Here is a 20,192-nt window from a genome sequence, read left to right as displayed (position 1 = left end):
CTTTGAAGAGACTGCTCGACCATTTCAACCACAGAGCCAGCGACGGCCAGCGAACGTTCGCGTCGGGGAACACAGAGGGTGAGGGTTCGTCTCGAAGAAACATGAATTCTGAATAAGGCTTTTCGGTTTTCATTTATTATGGCTACTATGTACAAGATGGGGGCGGGGTGGGGTGAGGTCTGCGGGGTGCGGGCGGGGCGCTTCACGCGGAGTCCACGGGTATGGCCTCGCTGATGGGGTGGAAGCCGGTCTCGTCGGCGGTGTACGTCACCATGATGATGCGGCCCTCGGGGCTGGTGTACCGGTACGAGCCGGACCGCGTGGGCACGTAGTGGCCCCGGTACTCGCCGTCCTGGACCTCCTTCAGGGCCACGTGCTCGGCCACGGCGGTGCCGTCCGCGCTCAGGTAGGACAGGGCGAGCTGGTTGAAGTCGTCCCGGGTCTCGGTGCGCTTCAGGATGGGCACGTAGCTGGGGGCGGCCTGCTGCTGCAGGGGCTGCTGCTCGAAGCCGAACTGGGGGCGGGCGGCCGCGACGGCGGCCAGGGCCAGGAGGACGATCACCTGCAACAAGACGGACGGGGGTCAGTCATTTTTGCGCTCACTCGAAAGACAACTTCGGCCGACGAAATTCGCATCGTTTCTCGATGCGAGCGAAACGCCCCCAACTACACTCTAAATGTAGGGTGTCCAGAAACTGGGCGCCTTTGTCGCCCGCCCCACTTTTTAGGGTGCCCAATGTCGCCCAGTTTCTGGGCACCTTTGTCGTCCAGTCTCGGGGTGGGCAAATCATACAGTAACCGGCCCTCTCCCATGGTAGTGCATGCTTAGGTGTCTAGTTCCTGGGCGACTAAGGTGCCCAGATTCTGGGCACCTTTGGCACCTTAGTCGCTGCTGACCCATGGGTGAAGGCAGGTTCCTTTGTGGATTGTCCACCCCGAGACTGGGCGACAAAGGTGCCCAGAAACTGGGCGACATTGGGCACCCTAAAAAGTGGGGCGGGCGACAAAGGCGCCCAGTTTCTGGACACCCTACATTTAGAGTGTAGGAGAGGACTCGACCGAATCTGTCCGCGGGGAGCTCGGAGGAGTTAATACCAGCCCTGCTGCGGGGAGGGATGATCGAAACTAGAACTAGGGCACTCGGGCGAAGCCCAGAGCCCGAAGCCACAGGTGGTACTCACGGAGCCGTTCATGTCGGGGAGCGGGTTGAGAATCGGTTCGATTGATTAAAGACGGTGGAGGCGAGTGGCTTGCTCTGCCGCGGGCGACGTATATATACCGCGACACACCTCACCACCGGGATGGGAGGGGCGGTGAAGGGGTCGCGGTTCGCGCCACCGCCAAGGCGGGGCGGGGTGGGGCGGGTGAATGAACGCCCACACCCTTCACCGCCTCGGCCCTCGGGGTGCACGGACTCCTGGGTGCCGCCGAACGCCGTGCTTTACTGCTACCCCGGCAATCCCATGGCCATAAACGCAAGGCGCACGTTGAGGCTGGCTGTGAGCCGGGCCGTCCCACAGTGGGCCAGAAGCCGGTGGAGACGGCCAAAACTCTAGACGCGTTTTGAGCTCCAGAGTCGCTAAATGGGATTCGAACCGAACGTGTGACCCCACCAATGGATTCCTCGTTCGGAGAGCATTCCATTGGTGGGGTCACACGTTCGTTTCGAGGCCTGTTTAGCGACTCTGGAGCTCAAAACGCGTCTAGAGTTTTGGCCGCCTCCACCGGTCTTCTGGCCCACTGTGCGTCCCCGGCCGGCCCGGCGTGGACCGCGTCGCCGTAACAGCGGATTCATTTCGCACCGGGGCCTCAATTTGGGGGCCCCTCCGCCTCGCCGACTATCCTTCCCCATCCAGGAGCGGCTGTTGAGTCCGGCTTGCGCGGGAAAGTCTCGGAGGCGTTGTAAACGGAATCATGTTAGGCGACAAGGGCTGGCCGAATAGGCAAAGGAAAGCTAGCACACGCCACATCGGCTAGCCCTGGCCAGGTTTCCCGATCACGCAGGCGATACTCTGTAAACCGCAGAGCCGCGACGACCGCAGAGGTATCTTCTTCTCCGCTTCTCTCGGAGCAGCGCGATCGCCGGCACTGTGAACTTCGCTTCCCCACACATCCCTATGGAGAATAGCTAGATAGCTAGAAGCGGGGTGAAAGGAGTCGGCCATTAATAAGCGCGACTGCCGGGACGAGACCCAGTCTTCCAGCGCCCCCTCCCATTTCCCTGTTCGTATTTGTGTTTGCCCTTCGCCCCTCCATGTGATGCGACTCAACTCGATCGCTCCACCCGGTCGAGGGGAAGTTAGCTTTGCCGTGTTTGATATGCCAGAATGGAGCACGGGATCAAGCAGACGAGAGGACAATGATGTTTGAAACTGTACCACCGCTCCAGGCTATGATGAAACGATTTGGTTCTTCCCGTTTCCCACCACTTTCACTTGGTTTAATCAGCGAAGCTCATTGAACTTCTTCATTTCAAAGCAATGCCTATCGCATCGAAAAGGTTGATTTTGACTTCAAAAATGAAAAGCAAAAAATTAAATGCTATTTTTACTGTGTAGATGCTTGCCGGGAGGTCAAACTCAGCCGGCCGCAAAGAGAGGCTTCGACCAGCTGCTGGGGAACCATACTACCCACGTGTGCGAAGCCATAACGGGAACAGCATTCACCTGGTGGCAAAATAGAACACTCTAAAAGAAAGCCAAAACTTAGTTAAATTTCATCAATCCAGTGTCAAATGGGTCAAAGACAGCCTCCAACCCAACAGCAGATGTTTCCAGAGATTCGAAATAAAAGAAAACGAAAATGATTTCGGTGTTGTGCCGTGTCTTATCCAGTACAGCATTTGGCATTTGAAGGCGGGGTTGCGGTGTGGCCCAGCTCTGGCCCAGTTTAGCGGTAGGGCAGGTGCAGTAGGCAGGCAGGGTTGGTGCTCGCGGTGGTGCAGGCCCCTGCACCCCGCCCCACCCCATGCACCACCTGCTGGCCAGCATCCCGGTATAAAAGGGAGCGCGGCCGCTGGCAAATCATAGTCAGCCGGACCACCGAGCACCAGCCAGCCACCAAATCAAGCAGCCAGCACCATGCACGCATCCGTGAGTACGGCGACGACGCGCCTTCAAGCGCTTGCTCCTCGAGCCCGAGAGTGACCCCGCCTCCCCTCCAGGTGATCGCCGTCCTCGCCCTGGTGGCCGTGGCCGCCGCGCAGCCCCAGTTCTTCGCCGCGCCCGCCGTGCCCATCCTGAACCACGAGCTGCTTCGCGACGGCTCCAACCAGTACGCGCTGCGCTACCAGACCGGCGACGGCGCCTCCTTCGCCGACAGCGGCAGGCTGGTGCCCGGCCCCGAGGGCCCCGTCCTGGTCAGGTCCGGCTCCCACGCCTACCGCGCCCCCGACGGCAGGATCATCACCCTGTCCTACACCGCCGACGAGAACGGATACCACCCCACTGGCGCTCACCTGCCCGTCAACGTGCAGCCCCAGTTCTAAGCCATGACCATCCTCGCCAACACCATCGTCATCCCCGGATCTAGTCATGGCACCCCATCACCCGATCGTACATGCTGCCACCTTCGCAGAAAATAAAAATTTACAAAATTGAAAAATTAAAATAGGTTTGATTCTATTTTAACCCTTTACACCATTGACATGATCTAACCAACAAAAATTACACACTCATGTGGCGTGTCGACAAATTTCTCCACAGGTCTGCTCCACTCTCCCCCATTCCGTTCAGGTGCCCTTGAAGCAGACTGCTTCCGCACAGTCTTTACGTCACTCTGTCTCTGTCCCTCTACTGGGGCGCTCTATGGCAGTGCGACAGAGACAGAGCGACGAAATGGAGTTCTTTCGGAACCGCTCGGCACCCTTTGTCACGCCAGTAGTTGAATGAGTTGCTTAACGGCCGGGAGCACGGCGCGACTCGACGACATGACACGACACTGTAAAATCAACTCGCCGCGCCCGCCTCAAATTGGCCGAATTGCAGGGATCTGCATTTTAATCTTGCACCGTTTCGGTGTGCCGTGGAGCAGGAAATGCGCCGCCGAGTCCAGGAGTCGTTTTTCCGTTATTCCGTTATTCCGGGCCGAGGGAATTCCAATTAAAGTGCGCGCCATGCCGCGGACCTGGGCGACCTGCTCCGGGAGGCTTTCCGCCGGGCGTGCCGTCCGTGCCGTCCGCCTGCGCCGCCGGCCTCGCTCAAGTGACGCCGGAGAGGAACAAGGGAAGGCCTTACCGCTCGGCTCAAGGTCGGTTCAAGGTCGGTTCAAGGCCGCCGCAGTCGGCGCCGCCCGGACCGAACGGCACGCTTTGCGCGACTTTGCCCGTTTTCAAACAGACCTCTGCCGAGAACGGCTTCACTTTTTTGCTGTTCTTATCCATCCAGCCTATTAGCGGCGCGGCTGGAACGGGCCACTGGAACCATGCGGTCCGGCGCCCGAGGCAGGGCGTGCACTGCTGCCCTGTGGCGTGGCGGGGCGTGGCGGGGCGTGGCGGGGCGTGGCGGGGCGGGGTGGGCAAGTACCGGCGGTGTGGATGTGGGGGGCTGCACCGGGTACAAAAAGGCGGGGGTGGGTTCGGACCAGCACACTTGCCATCCAGCAGCAAGAGCAGCAGCAAGAGCAGCAGCAGCAACATGCAGACCACCGTAAGTGTTTTCCGACCTTACTCGTCCCGGCGGTGTGGAGTTGGTTCTGGAGCAGTCGGAGCGGACCCGGCTCGGCCGCTGCATTGTTGGGATGGCTGGCCGGGCTGGCCTTGCCCGGCACACCCCGGCATTCGCAGCAGGCAGTCAAGGGCGCCGCGGTGGTGGCGGGCGAGACAGGCCGAGGCCGGGCCGGGCCGCGCTGGCTTTTGTGCGCGCCCTGCTCTGCGAAATTATACCCGGCCAACGGGAAGCGGGCTGAGCGGGGCCGAGGGACGTGGACGTTCAGGAAGGGGATGCTCTGCACCACCTTCAGCAACGTGGTGCGAGACTGGTGACTTTGGGTGTGTGTTAACCGCCTGCCTTCCCGACAGGTGATCGCCCTCCTCGCCCTGGTGGCCGTGGCCGCCGCCCAGCAGCAGTTCGCCGCCGCGCCCATCCCCATCATCAACCACGAGCTGGTCCGCGACGACTTCAACCAGTACGCCCTGCGCTACCAGACCGGCGACGGTGCCTCCTTCGCCGACCACGGCAAGCTGGTGCCCGGCCCCGAGGGCCACGTCCTGGTCAGGTCCGGCTCGCACGAGTACCGCGCCCCCGACGGCAGGATCATCAAGCTGACCTACACCGCCGACGAGAACGGATACCACCCCGTCGGCGACCACCTGCCCGTCAGCGTGCCCGCCCAGTTCTAAGCCACCGCCACCGCCCCCATCACCAGTGACTGACGCGCGAAGTCGTTTTCCCTGCAAAAGACATCTTCTATCGGAGCAAGTGAGGTTCGATTAGAATTTTGAAGGGGTACAATTTGATTTGAGTCAGGGTAAATTTTTGAGATCTTTTCTCTCCTGAATCTAATCCAATCTCCTCCTTCAAATTTGAATCGAATAGTTGACTCTCAGGTCAATGAGTGCCCATTGCCGGTAGAAGATGTCCTTTGCAGTGAAAGTTTTACGGTACTTGTAATATAGACTATGACTCACTCTAATCGCCATGTTTTCAATTTTAATTCGGGATGAAATCCAGTTTGAAGCGTGCACCAAAACTAACGTTAACTTTGGTTTTGCTCGCGATTCGAATTTGTTTTCATACAGCTCTCTGCCATCATCAAGGAAAAAAAATACAATAAAAGACTAAAATTGTAAATAATTTGTGTGTTCAGACATTCTCTCAAGTCAAACATGCCCCATTGCTTCGTGAAGCATTCTCTCTTTTGCAAACAATGATGTCGGACCACGCACCAACGCTGGGTTCTATTTCAAAATGAATTATTGAAAAAAAAGAAAGAAAAAGCGGCAAACAGAGCGAGGTTCTCATACAATACCAACACCGACGCACTCGGTCCTCCTGAAAAAAGGAGAGCAAATACCACAATTCGTTCCCAGTTTCCGCTCCAGGCGCCAAATCGGTACCGCCCTCACTGTACTGCGTAGAAACTCGCCAATACAAATAAAACAGTGGAGTAAGTGACAGCGACAAGAAAAGCAAATCCATGTCAACAAAGAGCTACACTGCGAGTCGCGGCGTTGTCCCGGTTGCCTGATGCGTAGGCAACCCATCAAGCTCCCCTCGGAGGCACTGCGCCCGCGGCGTAGGCAACCCATCGTGCGCCAGTTGGGTTGCCTACTCGCCTGCGACGCGGGGCGGCGCGGTGCCGTCACGCCATGCGCAGGGCGGAGAGGCAGCTCGACGTAGGACGGGGCGGGTGACGGAGGAGAAAAACCTCGGAATAACGATGCGGTACTGTACACTTTACTCAACAGAAACAAAACGGCGTTGGATTTTTCACACGTCAGCGACGGCGACCGGCACGGGGCCGACGGGGAGGTGGGCGCCAGTGGGGCGGAATCCGTTCTCGTCGGCGGTGTACTCGATGCGGTACGTGCGGCCGTCCGGGGCGGGGTAGCTGTAGGAGCCGCGCTTCACCAGGACCACGTCGCCCTTGTACTCGCCGTCGAGGTTCCGCTTGAGGGCGCCCTGCTCCTCCACGATGATGCCGTTGCCGGTCTCGAAGCCCAGCGCGTACTGGCCGGCCTCGTCGTGCACCTCGTTGCGCCGGAGGACGGGGATGATGGGGGCGGCGGCGGGGGCGGCGGGGGCGAGGGCGACGGCGGGGGCGACTTCGACGGCGGGGGCGGCCTCCACGGCGGGGGCCACTTCGAGGGCGCGGCCGACGGCGAAGGCAGGTGCTGGGACGACGGGTGGTGCCAGGGCCACGGTGGGGGCGGCGGCGACGGCTGCGACGATGGGGGCGGAGTTGATGGAAACCCTGGTGAAGTGCTGCGGCATGGCCGACGCAGAGGCGCAGAGCGCCAGGGCGAACACGGTCTGCAACAACAACGGGGACATTCAGTCTCAAGCCGGAAAGCTCGCAGGCCAGGACCCGATGACCAAGTTCGTGGCCACCTGGCCCACTGTAACGGGGGGTGGAGCTCGGGGCACTGCACCGCCCCACGCGTCGATTAAGCAGCATTAGGTGCACGGCCGCTCAAATTCCGAGCGCCCAATAACCGTTCAGGGCCCAGCCCGGCGGCTTGGCGGGTGGCCTGCCCCGCGCCCCGGGCGCGCCACTGGTAGCCGGGTGGGCTTATCGGCGTCCGGGACCGGGCCACGGGGCGACCGGGCCGCCGGGGTTTACGCGGGGACCAGCCAGCAGGGTAATGCTGTCCGGGGGCTGCACGCTGATCGCAGATTGCGAGAGGCACGTCCGCGTCGTACTGCCCGTGGAGCCCTTGGCCCGGCGCGGCTCCGACTCTGTCTCTCTCGCACCGCGGACACGAGTGTGGGAGTGACAGCGACAAAGCTACGAACTCCACTGACCCTGATGCGGCTGGCCATGGCTGTTCCTGGGGATGAACTGCCTCTCTCGGCCACCCTGCCCCTCTTATACGCCCCGCCCCTTGTTCGATACCTCGCCGCTCTCGCTGCTCGGCACCGCCATATCCGGATCAGAAGCGGTGGCGAGACTATCTCATCAAAAGGGGGATCAACCCCGCCGCCCCGCCTTGCCGCCCGCCTCCAACAAACAAGGGGGCCGGCGTGGATTCCGGACGTGCGGCCCGCAGGCCGTCTCTGTCGCACTCGTGGGACGCCCTGTCTGAGTTGGACGGAGACGGAGCGACGACGCACTGTCTGGAAGCAGACGACAGGGGTGCGGTGTCAGGGGCGGACTGGCTCCTAAAGGGCCCGGCGGGGAAATAGGCCAGAGGGGCCCGAATTTGCCTATCTTTCAGGGGCTTTTCATGAACAATAACAGATTTTTAAGCTTTTTACACTAATATCGATACTTTTGATCTATTTTGAAGCAATTCCGAGTCAGAAATATGCTCTGGAGTTACTTAACCGGACAATACTTTGTGTTTTTTGGTCAAAAGGGGGCCCGTATACCGGGGGGCCCGGGGGGGATTTCCCCGCCACCAACCCCGGGCCAGTCCGCCCCTGTGCGGTGTCGCGGCGCGCGGTCGGACTTCATTTTGGCGCCGTTCAGTTAGCTGGCGTCGCGGAGGGCGAGGGTGGAGGGCGGGGCGAGATTGGCATCGTGACACGCCGGGGATTGACTCGGCAACTCGGCCAAGAGCAGCCAAGGGCTTCGAAGAGACGCCGAGGCCGCGAGTTGTTTGCGGAGGGACGCCGAGCCTTCCCTGCGGCCCTGCGGCCCTGCGGCCCTGCGGCCCTGCGGCGAAGGTCAGTCGCATAAATGCCTACGCAATGCCGGATCTCAACTGATCCAACCCCGTCCCGTCCACCCCTTGCGAAGAACCGGCGGGTGGTTTTGCTTCTCGGCCCGCAGGACAAGGAGGGCAGTGTGCGCACGCGGCGCCCCCTTCCCCTCCCCTCCCCTCCCTTCCCTTCCGCGAGCTTGGTCCATTACCAGCATACGACGCGCCGCGGAAGCACGGAAGCCACACCACTGCAAAAACGAGGCGGCCGTGACGCGTCGACGCGCCCTTCGCGCCGCGCCAGAACGGCCTTCCTCTCCGGTCCACTCATTTCTGGACACAAATTAGCCCGAATTTCGAGCTGTCCCTTTTTTAAAATGGAAACCATTAGGCGAACATGTCGTCGCAACGGCTGCAGGGGGAGGGGAGGGGCGCCGCGGGGAGCGGAGGGTCTTTTCGTTTCCCAGCGGAACAACTGAAAGACGACGCTCTATTCGCACGACTGAAGGGCGGCACTCAATATCACCCAACAATGAATTAAATTTCACTTAATGTCTTTAAATCCATGAGAATATTTGATCTGGTGTGTTTCCTCACATCAAATATAGATGGGTGGCAACTGTTGCCATATTATTTGGCCTGGCGAAAAATTTGGTTCTTACCAAATAATGGCGAGACTTTTGTTTCTCGCTATAGTTTGGCCAGAAATTTGATTCTTGCCACAGACTGGTCCGTCTATTCTGGCATTTTCTTTATACACCGCGTAGGATTCTTTGCGCTGGGGCTTGCTTGCCAGAAGTACTACAGACCATGTTCAGGTGCAACGATCGGTATCGACGCACACGCGCTTTCGCGCCAAACTGGCGTCGTTTTATGACTTTCGGTTCGGGCAGTCGGGCTTGGACGCCAGTTTCCGTTTCACGCTGCGTCCGCGTCCCAACGCGTTGCGTCGCGTTGCGTCACGTGGATGCAGTCCCATTCCGGACGGTAGTTTCCGTCGCTCTGTCTCTCCCGCACGCATGGGGCGCTCGGGCGCATCGTTGGGGTGCGAGAGAGACACAGCGACGAAAGCCCTGCACGCCTTCCGGACGCTTCTGCATTTGTTTGGACGGTTCCGATTCCGGGCCACCGCCCCCGCTTCGCGCCGCGCCGCCCTCTGCACCCTCGCGCCAACTCGCCGCGCTGCGGAGTTGGGAGCACGCAGCACGCGTAGCACGCCCCAGTTTCGATAGCAAATAACGCATGTCGGCGGCAGGGCAGGGCAGGGCTGATACACCGCCATTGGTTGAAAGCACGCGTTGTGTTGCAGCACACAAGCCGGCCACGGGACAGATAATAATTCCGCGAAGTGCTTCTGCCAGTGTGTTGGATGACGTTGCCGCAGTTTCGGCTCCAAACAGACCCCGAACTGCAGCGGGTCGGCCCCACAGTGTGTCCGCACAATGGGGCCGTGGGGCGTGGGGCCCCGGACGCCGGGGCGGCCGAAGTGAGCGCCGCTCCACGGCGACGCCCCGCTGGCTATCGGGTATCAGCGCGGCCTGCACGCTCCGAACAGTCTTCCCGTCTCCCTCGCACCCCTACGGGGCGCGCCGTGGGTGCGAGGGAGACGGAGCGACGAAAGCCCTCGTTCGACATCGGCCCGCTGGACCGGCCGGACAATGGGCGAGGAGCGGCGAGGAGGAGACGCTGACCTCCAGCTTGTCACATTGTTCCTTCCGAGGCGGCAGCGCCGCGCCACGCCACGCCACGCCCCACGTGACACCGTATAGGGGTGGCAAGGGCGGGGCGGGGCGGGGCGGGGCGGGGCGCGGCGGACGTGAGGCAACACAGGTAGGGTCGTCCGTTCCGTCCGCGTCTACGCGGAGTCCCCGCCTTCCCGCGGCAGGGCGGCAGGGCGGCAGGGCAGACCCGATTCCGAGACCGCCTCGGGGAAGCTGCATCGGATTCCCGGCAGACTTACGCGCCATCTCGGGAACCAGACGGAATGCATAACAGCACGCTGGTGGCGCAGTCGCCCCGCCTCTCTCGCACTCGTGCATGGGGCGTGCCAACACCTCAAGCAGTCCCTCTCCCCGGATGTCACGTGGTCCACGCCGACGTCGCCTGCCTGCTCGAGGAAACCCAAGGGCCCCGAAAAGGGCCCGAAATTTTCCAGGGCTTCGCGGCGATGCGTGTGGCTGACTGGAAACCTGGACGGCGGGCTGCTTCCGAACGCTCGCGCTGTCTCTCTCGCACTCACGGTGCGTCCCGACAGTCCCGACGGGGTGCGAGAGAGACAGCGATACTTCGGAAGCGCGGTGCGGCGGGCGCGACGAACGACGACGTGCCTCTGGGAGTCTGGGACCGGGCTGGTCGGGTTCGACGGCCTCGAGGTGCGCCTCGATGTTGCCGCCCAGCAGACCGGCCGGCACACCGCTAGCCGACCGCCAGACGGACACCGCCGCCACGCCACCGCCATCTGATTGAATGGGGAATGACGCGCCGAAGCGATGCGAGCTGCGAGGCGAACAAGCGCCGCCGTGAGAGAAAATCCCCGTCCCCTGCACTGCTATATGGCTGACACTTGATCGGATCAACACGCACCACCACAGACACGCTCACACACACGCACACACATCGAAATCCGGCCGTCGGTTCAGTGGACGTTGCTCGAACTGGAACCAGACGGCATGACCGCAGCTTGCCGCCCCGCCCCGCCCCGCCCCGCCCCGCCCCGCCCCGCCCCGCCCCGCCCCGCCCCACCCCGCCCCGCCCCGCCCCGCCCCGCCCCGCCCCGCCCGAACCCCTCACTAGTCCGCCCTGCCCGCCAGAGGCTGAGGCTATCACTCGCTGGGTGTGGTCCGAGTGGCGCATGGGGTCGAGTCGAGGCGTCTGCCCGCTCGGCCCGCTCAGTGTCAGCCTGGGATGGACGTCGGCCGGACCGCCACGGCCTAACGAAGAGCGGCGAAGCGGCGAAGCGGCCCACCTGCAACAAGGCGGCCCGACCAGGCCCTACAGGGCGGCAGGCAGGCCCACGCCGAGTGCCGCGACCGTGATGAACGCGGGGACGCCTCCGGAAAGCCCTCCAGACTCCAGGCGCCGCGCTGGTCTCCCTCTGGCAGCGGAAGACTCCCGCGCCTCGGACGCACCCCGCTGGGCCTCGCCCTTGCCCTTGCCCTGGCCGGCCCTGTCCGCCCCGCCTGCCCGGGACCGCACTTGTTGACGCGCTGACAGTGCCGGTACCGCCAGGCAGGTCGTCCTGTTCGTCATTCGATACCTCCTAGCAACAGACACGTACTTCGGAGACGCTTCTCAAAACTCACGTACTTTCAGCAGCTTGTGCAACAAACACGCAGTTTCGCCATTTCTAGTCAAAAAGCACGCAGTTTGCGCATTTTCGTCCTCGCGGGCACGGAAATACATTTTGGGTAACTTTCATGGTTGTGCTAGTGAGGTGCAGTCACTAAGTCACCATTGATAACCTGGAAACGGTTTCAGGACCGATCTGTCGTTAAATATAGGCCCACCTTTAACCTCCAAACTTCCTGTAATATTTCAATGCAGATCACTCCTGAAACCGTTTTGAGGTTATAAATGGTGACTTAGTGACTGTACCTCACTAGCCCAACCATGAAAAATACTCAAAATGCATTTCCGTGCCCGCCAGGACGAAAATGCGGAAACTGCGTGCTTTTTGACTAGAAATGGCGAAACTGCGTGTTTGTTGCACAAGCTGCCGAAAGTACGTGAGTTTTGAGAAGCGTGCCCGAAGTACGTGTCTGTTGCTAGGAGGTATCGCATTGTTTTGCTGGCCGCCAGACCACTGCGCCGTCTAGCCCTCCTCGGCCTAGCCTGCCCGCGAAGAGGCTGCGGCCAGAACCAAGTGCAAGTGGCGGCGATGGCGACGGCGGCGCCTGGAGGATGGTGCGTCCCATGAGGGCGCGAGAGAGACCCCGGCAGCTTCCAGGGGGTGGTTGCCACGCGGGGCGCTGCTGGCGGCATCCCGACGGGGCTGTCGACGGCCTCCCCTCCCCGAGGACGCCCCGGACGCCCCCGCGCCCGCGCATTCGCGATGCACTTCCTGGAGTCCGCGACGAAGACGAATGGTGTTTCCGAGTGAAGGCGAGGCGGGCCGAGCCAGCCGAAGGACGCGCGAAGCAGCGGCAGTCACATCGGACGTCACGTGGCCGTCGATTCAAGGACACTCCGATCCGAGGCGTACAGAGTGTACACCCCGGAGGGCAGGCGGCTCTGCATCTCCGAGCAAGCACGCTCCGCTTCGCTTTAAATTCCGCGCGACTCTGCCGGATAAAAACACCCTAAGCCCAGTGGCGGCAGGCTCGTCGTGCTCCGGCCGGCACGCGCGGGGACACTGCAAGCGTCCCCGGTCCTAAAAATGCCGCAGGGTTTGCCTAGCCCTGCGTAGCCCTTGTCCCTTCAGTCCCTTTATTCGGCGACTGTAAATCGCGACAAGGGCCCCACCAGCCCTCGCCGGAAGTGTTTCGGAAGTCGCTTTCATTTGTTTCCGAAGACAGGGCGTGTCCTTGGGGAGGCGGGGCCCTTCGGCCGGCCAAGGACGAGACGAGAGGAGAGGCCGCCTGCATCTGCTTGACAGTGGCACCGCTGGAGTGCTGGGCCCGCACTGTAGGAAAGCACCACGGGACGGAGCGTCAAGGGAAGCGTCACCGTTCGTCCACCAACCCCTACACTGTCAGAAATTTTGTCGTAAATTAGCGACAAAAACTTCGCTAATTTTGATAGCGACAGAAACCGTTCTGAAACTACTTCGTCGTAACTAAACGACTAAAAAATCATTTCTCTACGACAATGTCGTAATCGCGATTACATATTATAAAATCTGAGATCCCCGAAAAGTTGATGAAATGCTGCAATTTTGCTCGCTTATTTACGATTTGTGTCGTTCATTTACGATTCATTACACAAATTTACGACAAGATTCGTAAATGTGCGACTGAAAACTGCACGACATGTTCAGTAGATAAATTACGATCGTTCGTAAACTTACAATTAAGTTGTAAATTTACGACTTAATTCGTTTCAAAACGGAACGGGTCGCTATCAAAATTAGCGACAAATATGTCGTAAATTTACGACCTGAGTCATAACAAAAAATGTCGTTTGAAAACGACATAATTGTTCTACAAAATGTCGTAAATTTACGATTATTTTTAACAGTGTAGTCACTTGCTTGCTCAGGAGTAACTTGTATTCAGAACCAATGCCAAAAATTCAAGCAGCTCTCTCTCTCTCTCTCTCTCTCTCTCTCTCTCTCTCTGTGTGTGTGTGTGTGTGTGTGTGTGTGTGTGTGGTGCGCAGTTTATACATCTTGAAAAATCAGTGGTAGTTTAGAACGCTTTTCGGGCAGGCCGCGAGGACAGCACACGGTTGGCAGGGTCTTTGTTCGTCCGCTTGGTCTCTCGCACATCGCCCGGCTTCCTCCTCTCTCCTCTCTCCTCCCTGCCAGACAACTTCCCTACCTCCAAGTCGACCGCCTCGCACGCCGCCACCCCTTTTCCCTGGGGTCCTCCGCCACCGCCCCAGACAAGTCCACTCACCCTCCTGCCGCCTCATTCAACTTCGGTCCTGCTCCTCAAAGGAAAGTCATCCGTCTCTGTTCACGAGTTCCCGGACAGTGCCGGGACCGTCCCATACCCTGTCCTCCTGGGCCTAAACCAGCATAGCTAAACCGGGGGCACCGCGCTCGCATGCAGGGTGGGCCCGGGACAACACCCGCCAATTTTTCTCCCTTATTGTCTGTCGCGGCCGCGGCCTTGCGTGGTTGGTGTTGGTGGGCCCGGGGCGTCCTGGGGCCACGCCATGGCGCCGCCCCCGCGATCGGGAAGGCGGCCCCGATTAGCATAAACAGGTCGCGCTTTTATTACGCGAGGGATGACGGGCAGCGGGCCGCGTCGCTCCGTCTCTCTCGCCCCCACGGCGCGTCCCGCAGGGGTGCGAGAGAGACGGAGGCTGCCGAGAACCAAATCATGCCGCGGTCGTTCACCTCGCCGTCGGGCCGAGTGATTCAGAAGATCGCTTTGTCGCTCTGTCTCTCTCGCACCCTTACGGAGTGCCCCATGAGTGCGAGAGAGACAGAGCGATGAAACGACTCTTCGGAATCGCTCGGCTGTCCGATCATCGTCGAGCCGTTGCACCGCACGGGTACCTCGGCGTGTCCAGCGGGGCCGGAGGGCGAAGGGCCCTCCAGAGGGCATCCTCCGGCCCTCCAGCGGGCCTCGCCCCGGCCTCGCCTCGGCCTCGCCACAACCTCGCCGGCAGGTTCATTCGGGGCGGTGACTGGTCGCTCTTTCTCTATCGCACCCCTGCGCTGCGACGGCCCGCGGCCGTGAGAGAGGCAGGGCGAGGTGGATTCGCCGAAGCGCTCGGATCCCTTGGCCCTGGGGCCGACCTCACTTCGGCCCTCTGGCGGCCCTATTCGGGGCCCTTCGGGGCCCTTCGCCTTTTGTCGCCCATTCTTCGGGTTTAATGGGGCGATTATGAAGCGTGCCGCGGCGTGCCGCCTGATGGATCGCCAGAGACGCCTCCTCATTGGTCCAAAGGCGGCGCGAGGAGAGAGAGAGAGAATTGGAAGATTAAAGCGGCGGAGTGAGAAAGAAAAACGCAAAGCCCTGCTAAAAAAAATTCCGCTGGCTGAGCATGTGTCCCGTATGACGTCCCCGGGGGGGGGGGGATGAATTAATTAGTGTCCGAGGGAAATGCCCCGCGGAGAAAAGGGATGGTTTTCGCTTAATCAGACCGACTCGGGCAATAGGCCGGCCGTGCTCGCCCACGGGCCACTCGCCCCCACTCGCCCCGACTCGCCCTGAGGGGCGGGGAGAAGAAGAAACCACCGTGCAATCAGTTACAGGCCGGAATCGAAGCGGGGCCGGCCGTGGCCTTGCCGTGGCCTTGCCGGGGACGCAGAGCGCGCGGAGCCTACCGACGCCGCGTTACGAAACGCCATGTTCCATTTTAAAGTGATTCCCGAACGCGGCTCGGCGGTAACGAGCGCCATAACTCCGTGCTTTAATTTTAATTTTCGTTTTCATTCGGGGCTCCGTGTCGGAGGGTACGTGACGGGGCTATCGGCGGTCGTCTCCCTCGCACTCTGCGGGCCTGCGTGGGTCTCTCTCTTGCACGCGGGCTGCGCTGTGGGCTATTCATTCACACCCCTGCCGCCGGCCCTCCGTGGAACAATACCCGTTGAAACGTTACACCCGCCGGGCGCTGCACGCCGCTCACTTTGCTTGCCATCAGCAAACCACCGCAATAAAATCCAGCACTTTTTTTAGCAGATGATACCTTTACACTTGAAACATACTTAAAACTACTATACACATGAAGGTGTCAGCGTGCTTTTACTCTCGAGTTCAGAAACGAAGCGCGTATCCTAAACAATATAGTAGGGGCTGGCTGCCGGGGCGGGCTTGTGCGTGTGGCTGGCTGGCAATGAGGCGCAGCCTGCGCGGAATTCGACGCTCGGGTCTGTATATTTTGTTTCATACAGAATTTTAATTACTATCTTTGGAATGAGCCCGCATACTACCCCGTATAAGAAAACCAAACGAGTATTAACCGAGAAATTTGAAAGGGAAAAGAAAAAAAATTTGAACTCTACACCCCCTCCCCAGTCTTAATGGGGAGGCCTCCTGCTTTACTTCGGTGTTCGGGATGGGAACCGGTGCTATCAGGTACCTGGGGTTAATCCCGTCAGCGACCCAAGCGTTCGCCGGGGGACCCAGTAGGACCCCAAAGCTCAGGCAGCTGGGTGAGAGCACCCAGTACGAAGCTCTTTGAGGGGCGGGACGTAGAGTGAGACGACAGAGAGACAGAGAGAGACTCAGACAGAGAAGAGGTTTGGTGGGAGCTTCTTGTTTTCGTAGGGTTGGTTGTGTACCCCATGGTACCCCCACTGTCCGGCGCTCCCGTACCGAACATACAGCGTTTTAGGCCAGCTTCAAAGGACTTATCATCGCCTCCCCGACGGATCGAGGAGGCACCACCCGCAACCACACACCGGGTGGTCTGGATTGATGGATCAAATACGCCATCGCTCCAGTGCCGAGGCCAACCCGCCGAAGCGGATTGCTTTTTAGACACCCACAGCGGAGTGGCCAGGTGAATGTGACTCTGACCACTACGCTATCACGCTTGTACGTCTGGCAGCGTGTTGGACGACGGGTTTGAGTTGCACTGGGAGGAAGGCGGTCGAAAAATGTAATGAAATGATGGGATTCGATCCCCGGACCCCGCCATCGGGATCACACGACTTTACGCTCTCGGCCACCACGGCCCATGATGAGGGGACCGGCGTGAGGTGGGTTCTTGACGCAACAGGACTCGACCGACCCGGTCAAAATATCGCAAGAAGTTGGGGGAGTCGAACCGCCGACCCTAGCACTGAGAACTGACGCCTCTACTCCCTAGACCACCACGTCCCATGCACGTAGTGGGCTCACGTTCACGGGTTTCAACCGCACTGGGTGAGGCAGTAAAATTAAATGGAAATATTTGTTAGGAGTCGAACCTCCGGCATGTGGGTCTGTTGCACACGGCTCCGCTCGGATGGCCTCGAACCACCACCCTTAGGATAGTAAGTCGAAAAAACGTATGTGACGCTGGTATTCGAACGCCCGCCTGCGGTAACTCGATCCCACGTCTCTAACCTCTCGGCTATCACAGCAGTTGTGAAACGCGTCGGATCATCTGCTTTCATTAACGTTCGTTGAATGAGATTTTCTTTTACAGTGTGTCGAGTACAGTGTCGATTGTGCAGCGAGGTGACCAAGGACTGGCGGAGAAAGAGACGGCATCAGCAGCCCACGCCGTGGCGTGGCGTGGCGTGCCGCGTGCAGCAATCAGTTTGTTTGATGAACGCCTCTTGTGGCGTTACACGCGTCGCTGGCTGCCGCGCCGCCGAGCCCCGCTGCGTTGTGAACGTTTTGAAGCGAAGCGCCTCTGCGAGCGCCTGCGGAACGCGGCATAGGCAACACCGCAAGGCATACGCAGCGCCGTCTCGCCGCCCTGGCGGAAAGCGCTACAACTATTTCACGTTGAGAGCGCGTTGCAAGTGCGTTGAGAGTACGTTTTGACGACCAAACGTGCTTTTGACACAGTTTTTACGCAGAATTACGCGTTGAAAGTACGATTCATGAACGCTCTCTCAACGCGCTTTTTTTGTTGATCAACAACGTGCTTTTTACGCACTCTCAACGTAGTATTAAGCGTTGAAAGCACGATTCCTGAACACACTTCCAACGTGCTTTTCTTGTCGATCAACAACGTGCTTTTTACGCACTCTCAACGCACAATTTCGCGTTGAAAGCACGATTCATGCACGCTCTCTCAACGCGCTTTTCTTGTTGATCGACCACGTGCTTTTTACGCACTCTCAACGCGGCGTTACACGTTGAAAACACGATTCAAGAACGGGTTTTTATCGTACTTTTCTCGTGGACCAACAACGTGTTTTGAACGCACTCTCAACGCGTGATAACGCGTTTAAATTACGTTTCGTAAAGGCTCACCCAACGCACTTTATTTGTGGGTTAACAACACGCTTTCCACACACTCCCAACGCAGTGTCACGCGTTGAACGCATGTTTTGTAACTTAAATCACAGCGCGCATCTTCACGAAACGCGGTCACAACGCCTTCCCCTTGTGTATTGATGAGACGATTTGGTCTCCGTCGCCCCTTTCCTAATCCGCGGTGCACCCACACCGCCACGCCGCAACGCCCTGTTTCGCACCTTGACGCCACTGCACTGCAAACCTTACTGTCTACTAAGTACACACTTACAAATGGATGCTTGTAAGTACGCACTGACAAACGCATACTTGACGCCGCATAACTCCATGGGTCAAGCATGCGTTCGTAAGTGTGTACTTGAAAGCATGCATTTTGTACTTAGTAGACAGTTAGGTTTATAGTGTGGGAGCGAGAGTGACAGTGCGACAAAACGCTTATGGTGGCTTCGGGAATCGAATTTCATCTGTAATTGGGGACGCGGAATCCACCTTTACTGAGAATAACAAGGTGTTTAAAAAATGAGGGCAACTGACAAAGGCGGTCTTGAGAAAGGGCCAGGGAAGTTCTCTGTGAGAAATTCGCACGCCGGCCGAAAATCCAGTATGCTGATTGGTCGAGAGAAAATTGGGGAAAGTGACAGGTGCGAGGCCAGGGTGGTGACGGGACGGGACCTCGCCGCTGAAGCCCCCGGAAGATTAGTACCCATGTGTCCCCCAGTTTCCTCAGTTTACACCAGCAGTCAAGCGGGCGTATCCGAGGTTCTAAACCAAGAAGCGTAGCTTTTCAGCAACGGCCGTGACCGTAGGCATTGCAGGCAGAGAAATCAAGTCCTATCCTGGCGTCTTCACCGCGTAAATGCCGTACGTAACCAGAGTCCTGGCCGCGCCAGCGCGCTCTGCGCTGCAATGTCCGTCGGCCTGGCTGCCTATCGCCGCCCGCCTGCCTGCCGGAGTCTACCCGGCGGCGCGAGCCTCCCGCCCCCACTCCCTCCTCAGCCGGAGCGGCCGTGCCGTCCGTGCCCGCGCGGAGTGTTCGCCGTCCCGGGGCCCGCTCCCCAGCGCTCATCGGTGGTGTAGTCGGCAGTGTCGCAGTCCAGCAATGTGGAGTTCGGGGTTCTACTACTAACAAAAGTCCTTCTTTCAGCTCTCTGTGCGTGTGTATGTGTGTGAGTGTGTGTGTCTGTGTGTATACTGATCCCTTCCTTCCAGCCGAGACGGTCTACCTGCTTCCCCCCTCGCCCCGGCCGGCTCGTCCTTTTGTTGCAGCCCCGCCCCCACAACGTGATTTGCACTCACTTCCAACGCGTTCTAAACGCACTTTGGCGCCCGGCCGGCCGAACTCGCAACGCGTTCTGTACGCATTTCCAACGTGCTTTGCGGGTGGCAATACATGATTCCAACGTGTTCTTCACGTGCAACCAACGTGCTTTAAAACGCGTTCTCAACGCGCTATGTTTCATAATCTGTGCTCTCAACGCACTTTTCCGCGTTGAGACCACGGTTTGAATCGTACTCTCAACGTGAAAAAAACACGTTGAAAGCACGGAACTTCCACGTTCTCTTTTCCGCCAGGGCGTCGCACAGTGGACCGGTGGAGGCGGCCAAAACTCGAGACACGTTGCTCCAGAGTCGCTAAATGGGCCTCGTACCGAACGTGGGACCCCACCAATAGATTGCTCTCCGAACGAGGAATCCATTGGTGGGGTTACACGTTCAGTTCGAAGCCTGTTTAGCGACTCTGGAGCTAAAAACGCGTTTCGAGTTTTGTCCGCCTCCACCGGTCTTCTGGCCCACTGTGCGTCGCGCGGGCCGAGGCGCGCAGCAGAGAGCGTCCCTGCCCTGTCGTCCCTGCTGCACTATGGCTCTTATACCTTCGCGCTCGCGTTGTCCACACTCACACATTCACACACGCACACACTCGCACGAACAGAAACACTCATACCTAGAGACATATTATTGAGATACTGCGACAGCCGTGTCCTGACGCACAGCCCAGTAGCGGCACGGTTTAACGCAGGCACACTACGTTGGCAGCCGTGTGAGTGGCAGAAGACGATTGGAATTCTTTTCTCGGCGACTGCGTTCGGTGCGTTCGTCGCGTTGGTGTTCGCACGCAGTCGGCCCTCACAGTGCAGGTGCCGCCGCCGCCCCCGTGGGGTGCGGGCGCCACGCTGGCACCTTTACTGCTCTCCCACTGTCCTTTCCGGACCGTGTCTCTCTCACTTTTGTGCGGCTTGACTACACTCTAAATATAGGGTGCCCAGTAACTGGGCGCCTTTGTCGCCCGCCCCACTTTTTAGGGTGCCAAATGTCACCCAGTTTCTAGGCACCTTTGTCGCCCAGTCTCGGGGTGGACAAATCAT

The 20,192-nt window shown here is 59.3% G+C and overlaps 3 protein-coding genes across 3 annotated transcripts; 1 reads left to right on the top strand and 2 right to left on the bottom strand.

The window, feature by feature from the left end:
- Positions 1 to 202: 202 nt before the first annotated feature.
- Positions 203 to 3,535, bottom strand: LOC117644005 (larval cuticle protein 1-like). The gene is made up of 2 exons (XM_034383192.1): positions 3,458 to 3,535; positions 203 to 562 (listed from the first exon to the last, which is right to left on the bottom strand). Exons 1-2 carry the CDS (start codon positions 3,533 to 3,535, stop codon positions 203 to 205), a joined length of 438 nt encoding a protein of 145 aa, XP_034239083.1.
- Positions 3,536 to 4,602: 1,067 nt separating this feature from the next.
- On the top strand, positions 4,603 to 5,750 carry LOC117643610 (pupal cuticle protein 20-like). The gene is made up of 2 exons (XM_034382592.1): positions 4,603 to 4,646; positions 5,018 to 5,750. The coding sequence occupies exons 1-2, from the start codon at positions 4,635 to 4,637 to the stop codon at positions 5,336 to 5,338; spliced, it is 333 nt and encodes a 110-aa protein (XP_034238483.1). The 5' UTR covers positions 4,603 to 4,634; the 3' UTR covers positions 5,339 to 5,750.
- Positions 5,751 to 6,428: 678 nt separating this feature from the next.
- On the bottom strand, positions 6,429 to 7,481 carry LOC117644004 (cuticle protein CP14.6-like). Its single transcript, XM_034383190.1, has 3 exons — positions 7,464 to 7,481; positions 6,776 to 6,880; positions 6,429 to 6,689 (listed from the first exon to the last, which is right to left on the bottom strand). The coding sequence occupies exons 1-3, from the start codon at positions 7,479 to 7,481 to the stop codon at positions 6,429 to 6,431; spliced, it is 384 nt and encodes a 127-aa protein (XP_034239081.1).
- Between the last annotated feature and the right edge of the window lie 12,711 nt (positions 7,482 to 20,192).

The sequence above is a fragment of the Thrips palmi genome, unplaced genomic scaffold (genome assembly GCF_012932325.1).
Source record: "Thrips palmi isolate BJ-2018 unplaced genomic scaffold, TpBJ-2018v1 HiC_scaffold_17, whole genome shotgun sequence".
In the NCBI taxonomy this organism is placed as follows: Eukaryota; Metazoa; Arthropoda; class Insecta; order Thysanoptera; family Thripidae; genus Thrips; species Thrips palmi.
The sequence above is the reverse complement of the archived record's forward strand: the minus strand, read 5'-3'. Positions and strand labels throughout refer to the sequence as shown.

Bases quoted from the DNA above. Each gene is read 5' to 3' on its own strand.
- LOC117644004 (XM_034383190.1), bottom strand. The intron at 6,690-6,775 runs CCGCCGTCGAAG...CGGCGCAACGAG, and splicing joins CCCCGCCGTGGAGGCCGCCC to GTGCACGACGAGGCCGGCCA.
- LOC117644005 (XM_034383192.1), bottom strand. From the start codon at position 3,535: ATGACTAGATCCGGGGATGACGATGGTGTTGGCGAGGATGGTCATGGC. The intron at 563-3,457 runs GTGAGCGCCAGT...GTCTTGTTGCAG, and splicing joins GGCTGCACGTTGACGGGCAG to GTGATCGTCCTCCTGGCCCT.